The sequence below is a fragment of the Echeneis naucrates genome, chromosome 23, assembly GCF_900963305.1.
Source record: "Echeneis naucrates chromosome 23, fEcheNa1.1, whole genome shotgun sequence".
Lineage (NCBI taxonomy): Eukaryota > Metazoa > Chordata > Actinopteri > Carangiformes > Echeneidae > Echeneis > Echeneis naucrates.
This window is the reverse complement of record NC_042533.1, coordinates 13,706,415-13,717,904: the sequence shown is the minus strand read 5'-3', so window position 1 is coordinate 13,717,904 and position 11,490 is coordinate 13,706,415. Positions and strand designations below refer to the sequence as shown.

The 11,490-nt window shown below is 42.7% G+C and overlaps 1 protein-coding gene across 3 annotated transcripts; it reads right to left on the bottom strand.

Moving 5' to 3' along the window:
- Positions 1–212: 212 nt before the first annotated feature.
- On the bottom strand, positions 213–11,125 carry LOC115036997 (transcription factor E2F7-like). Of its 3 annotated transcripts, none has more exons than XM_029495446.1 (13): positions 10,947–11,125; positions 10,283–10,387; positions 9,570–9,878; positions 8,847–9,006; positions 8,399–8,638; positions 6,907–7,062; positions 6,601–6,744; positions 6,350–6,526; positions 6,167–6,251; positions 4,360–4,669; positions 3,567–3,738; positions 2,359–2,750; positions 213–1,491 (listed from the first exon to the last, which is right to left on the bottom strand). In XM_029495446.1, exons 2-13 carry the CDS (start codon positions 10,376–10,378, stop codon positions 1,336–1,338), a joined length of 2,397 nt encoding a protein of 798 aa, XP_029351306.1. In that variant the 5' UTR covers positions 10,379–10,387; positions 10,947–11,125; the 3' UTR covers positions 213–1,335. The 3 variants fall into 3 exon arrangements, with proteins under 3 accessions (XP_029351306.1, XP_029351308.1, XP_029351307.1); XM_029495448.1 differs by having other exon boundaries at positions 6,350–6,490; XM_029495447.1 differs by having other exon boundaries at positions 8,420–8,638.
- Positions 11,126–11,490: the final 365 nt, after the last annotated feature.

The following is an 11,490-nucleotide window of genomic DNA, read 5'->3' as shown; positions in this document are numbered from 1 at the left end:
ACATGTATACAATGTAGAAAAATACATTACATAAAACTGTACATTAAAAACTATAGCTCCACTGATCCAAGTGGATTATCTTTGCACCCTTTGGTGTGACATAGCTGCGGTCTCCTCAGTGTTTCCTGTAAAAAGCACCTATAGTTAGGCTGCGCTGTTTGGTGGTTAGTGGGTCTGTTTGCCACACAAATCCCTGCACAGCCTGAGAAAGCCTATCTCCCATCAGCAAGGTGCCTTTAAGCAAGGCACTTTGACCCTGCCTGCCTAAATACAACAGCAGATTGTGTTCATACTGGAAATGCGCTTTTGGGACATTATCAACGCTGGAATGGTGTTGCTAAAAAATAAAAAACAAGACAGCATATGAGCTCAGTCTACTTTCCCTGCATAAATTAAGGATAAAATCCTTTACAGTACTCTGATATTTCTCTAGAATCTACTCCTAGTAAAGTCACAAGGATTCAAGTACCTGAGAGCTTCATCCCATGTCACACTGTCCTTGAGTTGCCAGTAATGGAGCCAATGTTGTAAATTCTCAGTGAGAACACACACTAGTGAGGTTTGTCTTCCTCATGAGTAAATAAAGATATCTGTGTGCATCAAGTCCAAGAACTTGAGATACGGTTAGCTGTAAACATTCAAGGCTTTAGTGATTTTCCCCTCACAGTACTGTCTGAAATGAGCCAAGAGAGGATTGTGTGCTACTGCCCATGTAAACCTGTGCTCAGCAGCTGATACAGCTCCTAGTATACCTAAATAATGTAACAAAACCTGAAGGGACCAACTAAAGACAATCACTTCAACATTTATCAACACTTAGTGCTAAAAAGTTAATGTTCTGTTACAGTCCCAGTAAACAACATATATTAGCTAATATATAAATAGCAAGTGGGCTATAATACACAAGTTGTGGGTACTAGGTAGATTGATCACATCTGAGGGTTTGACAGAGAAAATCCAGCAGTGGCTGACTCCCACCACAGGAGGGCACTGTAACATCGACAATGCTGCTTCTCTTGCTCTGAAATTTTGTGACTAATAATGGAACCATGACACAGATATAAACTGTCCGCCTAACAATGAATACCTGAAGTTCAATTAAAAATTGGACATTCACCAATTGGTAAAAAGAAGAAATGTACAGTCCTCAGCAAAATATGAGACTCCTTAAGAGCTCTGCTTTCCAGAGTTAGGTGTAAGTCTTCTTACTGAAATGTGTATCCATATATTTCAAAGAGAAACTTAAATTGATCCATTAATGAACTAGAAATAAGGCAATAATAGCAGTGGCATTAAACCATATTGTTCGAATTCAGGACAGACAACCCTAACCCTCTAACTCGTCGGTGGGTGGCCAACATCCAGTCTCCTCTGTGCAGAGCCTCGTTTTCGGGTGGCAGCAACAGCGCTGACCACACTTCCCAGAGTTCCTGGTGTCTGGAAGAAGGCCTTAGAAGCAGCTGCAGTGGTGTCCTTAGGAGTATGTGGAGTCTGTGAATGGAGGGATATTTAGGTTTGAAGAACATTTGTACTTGTTTATCACAATAATAAAAATGTTTTCAGAGACTTAATTTGCCTGAGAAAAGTGTAAACATCAATTTGTCAACATTATCTATTATATTCCAACTGAGTTGCTGCTGTTGATTACATGAAGTTGGGAACAATGTCATTTATTGTCATTGACATTTATTCATTTTGAGATGCAGTCGAGAACCAAAAAAAGTCACTGTTCAAAGCTCTAACCATTTCATTTTTGTCAAATGTTTCTTCTGTTAAAAAGATTGCTGTTGACAATCGGACCACCAAATCCAAAAGGAAATAGTTTCATTATTTTCCAAAGCCAAAGTCGATATTCAGTTTTACAAGGAATTTATATGTAGAGAAAGATTAGAGAGTAGGCTCAGGATTTGCGCCTCATTAAAATATGCCTGCCGACTCCTATTGTTTATAGGAGCAGCATTCATTTTCCTCCCGGAGCCTGAAAGCGACTGATTAAGAGGAGAAGTGGCAGCAGAGCGATGTATGGCTACAATGACAGGAGCATTAATCCCTATTTAAAGATCTGGAAGGTCATCAGTTTGAAAGACAAAAAGTGTCTGGATGAGCAAATGAGGGAAAAACTTCTACTAAGCAAATGCCTCACTTGCTTTGACATCAAGCTGTGATGTGGCATTTTGCAAGTGCCTGATACTAGAGAGGTGATCTATCATTATGAAGGTAAATTATGTGTGAAGAATAATTTGTCAGGCCAAAGTTGGTGAATTGTATTCTTACTGGAGATTTGTTTCTTTGTTCAGTTTTCACTGTTACAAGGGGTTGGTGGTTAAAACCTTCTTACTAACGGACTGAAATTCTTACCAGTGGCTCTGGTGTGTTGATGGTAACAGCCTGCCTTGGTCCTGGCGGTGAATTTGAAGTCCCTGCCGCTGACCCATACACCCTTTTCTTTTCTGGAGTGGATGGTGTCTGAGCCGGCGACCAGCCGACCTCTGATGTGGTTGCCAGGCTGTACGGTGTTGTGCCCACCGTGAAGTGGGCGGGTGACATGACAGCAGGCACACTGAAGCTTACTTTGGTGTGGGCGTCAGAGCCTTGTTGTTGGAGACTGCTGGCCAACAGGGGGTAGTGGGAAAGAGCAGCAGGGGGCAACAAGACGTAGGGCAGCGCCAGAGCTGGAACAGCGCTCGGAGGAAGTGCTAAACTGGATGACGGCTGGCTGGCAGGAAGGAAGAGGTTGAGGCTGTTCAGACCTGCAGAAAGGTGAGGAAGACTTGTTAGGAAATAGAAGTCATCTGACCTAAGCTGGGAGGGGAGACACAAAACAAGCGCATGCTTTGCCCGGAGCACTACAAACAGGTGTCCTGATGGACTGTTTGGGGATTAAGAAGTGAGCCCTTTGATCTCATCTAAACACATGAAGGTGATTTATCACTTGATTGGTATCTCGTTTTTACCTGAGTGAAGACAGTAGTCACTGCTTGTCATTTGTTATAGGTAGAATTTGATTGGTGATTATTGATTTTGCCAGATGAAGACAAACCCTTCACCATCTCATTTCACTTCAGTGTGGATGTTTATTTCATTACATTTTGCTGTTTGGCTTGTGAACAGATAAACTTTATCCAGGTCCACTTAAAACACATGGCAGACTATGGAGTTGGTTTAGATGTAGACTTTGACTTTTCTCAGCATTTTCTAAATTTGTTAAGTGAGAGTATTGTACAGTTAAGAAATGCTTTGGCTAAGTAAACTCATTTGACTAGAAATATTTCTTAAAATCTGAGACCAACATTTTGAGTAAAGATTAAATAATTATTTCCCATGTGGCTTATCTACTTACATTAATTCTAAAATTTCTCAGTGGCACTAGTACAGTTTCTAGCCGGCTTTTATGACCACAGGTGTTAATTTGTGTTACTATGTCGGTTTCGATACGACTTCTACCAGCCCTGCCAGTGTCTTTAAATATTCAGTTTCACTCTTTTTTTGATCTCTTCATTCTTTATAGTAAGGGGAATATCTCTCTTAGTGTTGGACTGCCTAGAGTTTAAGAGAGCTGTATTTACCTGCATTGTTGGGAATGTAAAGATAGTGTGATGGCTGGGTGGGCTCACTCCTGCTGTTGCCGCCACGACTGTCCTCAAACACTCCGGAGGGGCCTGCTGGGTGACAGGGAGATGTTCTTGTGGAGTCCACCTGTGAACAATCCCCTCCTTCCCTGTGAGCCTCAGCTCTCACCTGCAAGGGAAACCAACAACTGGGATGAAGAAAACTGAAAAACCTGGATTTGTCCATATGATAGAGACTTTTAAGGTAATTAGAAAATAAAACCAGTGCTGCAGTCCAGCTTCTTAAACGACATTTCATATTAAAATCAATCACTTTTTATTGCACACCAAATAGTCACTGCTCTGATTAACCCTCTTCCCATCAAATAACCCTGAAGTCTGCCAGCAAAGTGCAGCACCAAAGCTTGAACTACCTCTCCGTGAAACCATCTTACAATGAAAAATGAGACTTTTCCAGTTACCACGGCTGTGTAGCCTGCTTAATCACTAAGGTTTTCCAATAATCAAATATCCTCAACATCACTAATCTCAATCTGTAATTACACTGATGATTACTTATCCTCATCAGCAAGCATGCAGTATTTGATATTTCTAATTTAATGGTCTCCTGTCCTGAATTACTAAAATCTGATTGTGAAGGCAATGTTGCCCTGCAATCACATTACTGCACTGAACCAGAACAATAAAGCTGCTCCCAGTCAGTCCTTAGCAAAATGAAAAGAAGTGAATATTAAACACTTATGTCTATTCTTTTCTCTGAACATGAAAAAAAAATCAAATATGACCTCACCTTGTGACTTTTCTTGAACAGTTGTTTTTTCACCACTGCCTCGTCTTCTTTTCCTTCCTCTCTCTTCCTCTTCCTTTGCTCCTCAGGTTCCAAACTGGGCGATCCCTGCCCTTCAGGCACCTCATTGGGCTTCTCTAGTGGCCGGTACAGCATGACCAGCGAGGGCTGAGACAGACTTGGCAAATAGGCCAAGCAGTTGGGAGGGGAAGAAGAGGTGAGCAGGTACTCGGACTGGAGGGGGGGTGCCAGTGGGGTGGACTGCATGGAGGAAGGGGCCAGCTGGACCTGCATTGCTGTACTGGACTTTTTACTGGTGGGAAACAAGAACAGGCAAGATGCTGACGTTTTATTACAAAGAAATGTTTCATTCTGAGCTTGGACATAATTTGGAATAAATCTGTTTTTTTACCAACACTGACTGATTGATTTCCACATTAAATGCATTAAACACTGTGGTGGTTTGGGCTTGTGCCCTTTGTTTTTCTAATTTAAAACCCCAGCGGCTTCCTGCATGTTTAAACAATTGTGACTGGAGCTCTGTCTCCGCTTTAATTAAACAGTCATAACTAAATTCAGAGACTGAATTGAAAGGAAATTTTTGTTTTTGTTTTCCACCTCATCTGAAGTATAAGATTCTGCAAATCAGTCCAATAACAGATTAAATAGCAGCTGGAGAAACAATTTCTGCAACAACAGTCACCTTTCCTCTGTGTCCACTGTGGACACTGTGGTGTGGTGTGTTATTCAAGTGGTTCGATTCGAAAGAGATCATCTTTCTAACAAATTTCAATTTTCAACGAATACACTTAGCTATCTCACACCTCACCCAGTCTCTCTCTTCGTTCTCTTGTTTTTTTAAAAATGTAATCATAAGGAAAGTCTGACCCATAACTGATTCCAGTGGCACTTTGCGCTTCTCTATTGTGTGGATGATGCAAAATGTATGAGCTTTGAATTTTGGACCTGACCAGTTGGCATCATACAGCTCCACAAGTAGAGGAGTGTGAACTGAACTACATTTTGTCAGTCAGTCTCCAGTAGAAACACAAGTAAAGGTCCTGATCCCCTCTAAATGTTTCCATGATAGGCGTGTACAACCTAGAACCCTCCCTCCTCCCAATTTGTCTCGCTGATGTGCAGATTTCGAACTGCCTAAATCCCCCAAAATAAATCAACCTTGGGCAACCACTGCCCCCAGTGGATTTTTTTAAACAAAACTTTGCCATTAAAATATTCATTTTCAACACACACCGCCATGCCACATCATCTCACTCTCCCCCTGTGGAAATAATACAAACTGCTGTGTACTGTCCAAGAAGCCAACATATACATTCATGGAAGACAATAAGAGGTCACATCTGCCACAATCAGCTCCTGTTACATGCAGCCTAAAACACAACATTGGCAAGTGCAAATACTTGTACAGGGTGCTAAATATTATGTGTGATAATTACCCCCTCCCCCCAAAATGATTGAAAAACCATAGCATCTCACCAGGCTGCGAATTACTGGTGCGAAAACCCATCTAAATGCAAGAGTGGAGCCTCAGTTTGAAAGCAGATGTGTTTTGAGATGAACAGTTCCTCTACTATTTTTATCTACAAACATCTACAGCAGCATCTGTTCTTGTTACAGACAGGTGATGTGGCTTCTCTTCAGTCTCTCCTGACAAAAGTGCTACAGGGAGCAGTAAATTCTCTGGTAGTAAATCAGTGATGGATGAGATGCATCCAAACCAGGGTAAAGCTGCAGTGATTACAGAGCGGAGTGTGTGTGTGTGTGTGTGTGGGCACGCGTGTGGACTCACTCAGAGCTGTTTCCAAACTGAAGTCGACACACTGCATTGCTGCTTGGTGACTTTTTGGAATAATCCAAAGGCTGATTGGACAGACCTGAAGTGTGAAGCAGACACAGATGTTGAAATGTAAACAGATGTGCAGTTTAACTGACCGCGTACGTCATTGTGTAGTGTAAAATTCAAGTCTCTTACTCGCCAGATCTTTTCGTGGGCTGCTCGGGGCAGAGTTGACTTGCCGTTGGACAGCCACAGAAGTTGGTGTGATATTGAAGGAGGCGTGGCGTGCCATCTTGGCTTTTCCAAGATGATGGTCCACCATTGGCTGCATGGCTTCTGTTGGCATGACAGCAGCCACATTCACAGGATTTCCTACAGGTTGAGTTAAAATGATGTCATGTATTTTGCAAAGGGACAGTGGCTTATTTTGATTCGTTTGTTCTTACTGGCATTTCCAGAATTGTTGAACTCGACTGGGCCGAGCCACTTGAAGGCTGGTTTCCTGCCTCTCTCCTCCCGAACGTGCACTTTCTTGATGAGGTTCAGGCTGGTCAGAACGTTGGCAATGTCATATAGTCGCCGCACCTTGGCTGAGGACACAAAGATGCTTCATTTTAATGACACCAGATTTGTATTACAGGATGTACAATGGCCAATTTGGATACCTACAAAATGCAAGCAATGCTCCATTTAATCATATAGGGATAAGAATTTCAGGACATGCTTGTCTGTGGTTGTGCTGGATTTCTTACTTTTGTACTTGCTGTGACTTGATGAGTCCTGGCTCTCCTCGATGAGGATCTTTGCTGCTGCATCCAGGGTCACCGTCTGAGTTTTGGACACCAGGAACAGCATGACAAACTTCTGGCTCATGATGCGCAGAGATTTGTCTTTCCTGTTGCCACCAACTGCAAACACCATGGTTACATCAAATATGTTATCAGATATCTTTTAGTTTCAGGACTCTGTACAACATGTGTCAGATTGTGATCTCAATGCACCATAGAAACCGGAATCATTGCAGTAGCAGCAGCTGCTATAACTAAAGTCATGACTTTAGTTATAGCAAAAAAATGCTACAATTATAAAAGATGTCTGCTGTTTCTGCTTCTCCTATTTCAGTTCTGACTTCTTCAGAGGTTCTAAAAATATATCAGACACCAGAATTTGCTAACTTATAATAAAACTGAACACTGATATAATATTTTTCTGTCTCACAGGCAAGATAGCCCAGAAAGAGCGTTGATTACTTGAGGAATAAAAATACGAAATGTCAACATCTGACTTCTCATGGCATTCAGGGTAGCACAATTCATCCTGAAATTATGAGCTTGAGAAACTGTTTTATTAGGAAGATCAGAAGATCACTAATATTCTACCTGAGTATTTTCTAAAGGTAAGATTCTGTAATGAATCCAAATGATCCATCTGCAAATGAACTTGTCAGTAAAAGCCTATTGACACCTTTTCCCTTGCCAGTCAAGAGTTTGGCTTTTTGTTCAGACTGAGGACGCACCAAAGTCATCACATGCACTTACAAAGCATACACACAGAGGTAGTGGAGAAAGCCTGAGCTGCTAGCTACCATGCAGACTGATAAAACAGGTTGCACCAAACATTGAAAGGTTGGAAGTGAAGTGTCAGGGCCTCATGTTGAAGCACTGCAATCAGTGATTGTGTGTTATCAAACTTTATTCATTTCAGGGCCCCCGGCTGGGCTACGTATTTGTGGTTAAAAATTATGTTCGGCAAGTAACACATTTATTTACTTAAAGATGTTACAAAAGAATGATTTAACTCATGTCTGAATTTAAAACTATAGCTTTTCCCTCACTGACGAAAGCAAACCGTGGGTTGTTTGACAAGTGGATAAATTATCTATAGAAATGGATATTTGAAGCATCAGAATCAACTTTCCTACTGTGACAACAGTTTAGTGTAAAGTTGAATGTTTCTGCGCAGAAAGGGAGATCGTAGGTGTTTAAATATGCAGCTGGTGCCCCAATAACATCTTCTCTTCTGCAGGTTTTAGTATTCAAACTGTCTGAGGTTTGTGTGTGTGTGTGTGTGTAAGTACTAAACCTGAGACCCAGGCTTGTATTCACTTGATGGCAGCTGCTCATGAAACTAAACCTGCTCTTAGATTTTTGGATGGCAACTGGTGCTAAACCTTTTAGTGTCTTCCTTCTGGAGGGTGATTTGTAATTCTAAACGCGTTTTAGATTTTATGATTCTAATCATTACCGATGCCAGTGTCCCCCTCACCACCATCATCCTCGCGCGCCAGCCCGGCCTCTCGGGCTTCCACAACCAGGTCCATCTGAAGGTGATAACCCTGCTTGCGCCCCTCTTGTTGCAGCTTCTGCAACGTAGCCTCTAGCTGCTGTCGTCCATGCCAGGTGTAGCTGTTTTTGGCTATACGACCGACGATCATTAAAGACTCCAGCACGTTGACGATGTCATATATACGCCGCCGCTCGACTCCTAACAATGAGAGCGAGTTCATATCGATTACAAAGACATTCATCAGAAATACTTCAATAAAAACAAATCCAATAACCACTAACAATCTGTATAATGCTCATGAGATGGACAGAGGCTGTTTCCATCATCATCATGGGTGTTTACAATTATATCACTGACTGAGCTGGGACCAGCCACAGCTCTTTGTTCCAGTGTTACTGGTTCCTACCCAGATTGGTTGCCACCTCGTCCAGTGAGATCGAGATGGGAATGTGCAGTGGAGGGTAATCAGGGTAGAGGGCCAGGAACTTCTGGCACAGCAGACCCAGACTCTTCTGCTTCCTGCTTGGCTTTTTCTCCGTCTCATCCTCTTCATCAACAGCTTCAAACTGGGCACACAGATACATACACAAATCAGTAAATAATGGCTTCTTAGTTTGGTATTTTACCTGTAATTTAGAGTTGATATCAGTTTTTGTGGTGTCTTCTGCTTCACAATCAGCCACAGGAACACAGACTCATGAGCTGCTTCTACTTATGTCTTCAAGGCCACATATTTTAACTAAAGTAAAGATACTGCTTAAGATACAGTAAAGATACTGAGAATGGAAAGATATTCACATTGTTGGATCAAACAAACAAATATTCCAAAAACTTAATTTATGAAGAGTAATTGAGGGATTTCATTTGTGCTTTTTAAAATTCCCTATCTTGAGAGTTAGGCTTTAAACATGAATATAAGGTTTGGGTGAAATCTAATTATCCTGGGAACTTTAGAGACGGCAAAAATCCTGGGTCTGTCATAGGAATTTACTATAACTACAATCATAAGGCTTTTTTCCCTTGTAAATTTGACAATTGAAAGACGTTTAATGCCTTATTGACAACTTTATAGACCCATGGAAATGTTTTGAAACATATGTAGCTCTTAGCCTCTGTCACTATCACATACCTGACAAGACTCGTCCACCTCTGTTTCCTCTGTCACTGTATCCGGACTTGCTGGCTTTTCCTTCTCGTTCTCTATAGGTCTAAACAGCACCTTTTTCAGCTCCCGGTCTCTAATATCTGGACTTGCTGCGCTGATTAGCATCTTCAGATTGGCGGTGGGTGTCCAAGGCTCAGCCAGGGCCACCCGTTTGATGGGGGTGATGTGGCCCAGGTCGGAGGTGGCAGCTTTTCTGCTTATTTGCAAAGTAGAAATGGTGGGCTCTGCAGATTTCAGTGGCGTGGATTTTCTCCTCTCTGTGCATATGTTTTCCTGTGATGGAGACAGTTGTGGGATTTAAGATGGCATTGTGAGCAACTACAACACGTAACCCTGTTGAAATGTGTAATTTTAAACTTTTGTGTTGCAACCCGTATCTCCCCCACAGTCTGTGTAGGATGACTACTACAGAGAGACTTGATGTAGGTGTAGTAATTGCATAATAAATCAAGTACTACCAACAAACCCACTGGATTTTTTTACACCACCTTGAAGCCTTTATACCCCCACTCATAGACTACCCATCAGCTTACAACTTCATCACTTTTGAGATTCCACCACATTGCTCTGAACGTTTCTGCTCTTTCCAACCTAACTCTTCTTTAGTTGTATTATCAAATGGACTAAAAGTGACGATGCTAAGACCACACCTAAGATCATGCAGTGATCCACCTTACCTTTTGTTCACTTTGGCCCCCATTCTCCTCCGACCCCACCGTGAAACTTTTCCTTGGACTTGTGAGGTCTTTGAGTGCGAGACATTCAACTTCCATCAGGAAAAACTGTAATCCAGAAAAAGTGCAGATGTAGAGAGAATCATCAATGGATCACTTGACCTATACTTGAGCGGGGTGCGTGGGGAAGTTGAGGAAGTTACAGCCAATATAGAAAACTTGAGAGGAATGGGCAGCTGAATTTGGCGCAAAGAAAACCAGCTAATTAGCTCTTAGCAGGCTAACAACTCCAAACTTAGCAAACGAGCAATCTCCCTCTTCAGCTCTATATCTCTACCAACACCACATGGAGATGTTGTGAGATGGAGGCAAACCATTTTGTTTCAAGATGATGTTCGATCATAAGAGGATTAAACTAAGTAACACAACAGGTAGCTCCGCCGTTATAACTTCGTATCGGGAAAATTCACCCAAACCGCTCCGTATTTGCACATTAGCCGAGCCAGTTAAATGGGCCGAGCGTCTCGCTGTCATTCATTTGGAGTTATATATCGTTTTTAAGCAGCTAGTTCGCTAACGCCATTAGCTCAGCTCCCCGGCATTGCCACAAGTTAGTTTTACATCAAGCAGGAAACCGCTGGAGGGAAATCGCTCGGTTACTCCTCACCTTTCTCTGCTGTTGAATGAATGAAATGTTCCTATGTGGGTCCGTGTCCGGGACTGTACAAACTTGTCAGGGCGCAGTCTCTTCAGAACACCATAGCAGTGGATTTTCCCTCTTCAAAATAAGCGGGCAGGTCTGCTGAGCCTGGACCTCCGGTCGGGTACTGCTGTCCGGTTCGCGGACTCCCTATACTGTCCCGGGGACACCACGGCATCACCCGCTCAAGCTTGTTTTCTGGCGCTCTCGGACATCTGGATCACTCTAGCCAATCAGAGCGCGGGAGAACGGCGCGTCACTTAGCTCTGGCCAATCGGCGTTGTCATAACCGGGTACGCGCCTCGGCTTCTACCAATGGGCGTGAACAGTGACCACGCCCTCGGGAGTTATGTTGGCGGGGCAACCGGCGCGTTCTGTAGGGGACTCCTTGGGGAGTCAAAGGAAGTGCAAAGACAAGACAGAGGTCTCACTCTACCGTTTTCTAGAATACCGGAGAAGCAACGTGGACCGTAAATTAGGCTTGCAATCCTCGGTGGGTTGTTCAGGCAGA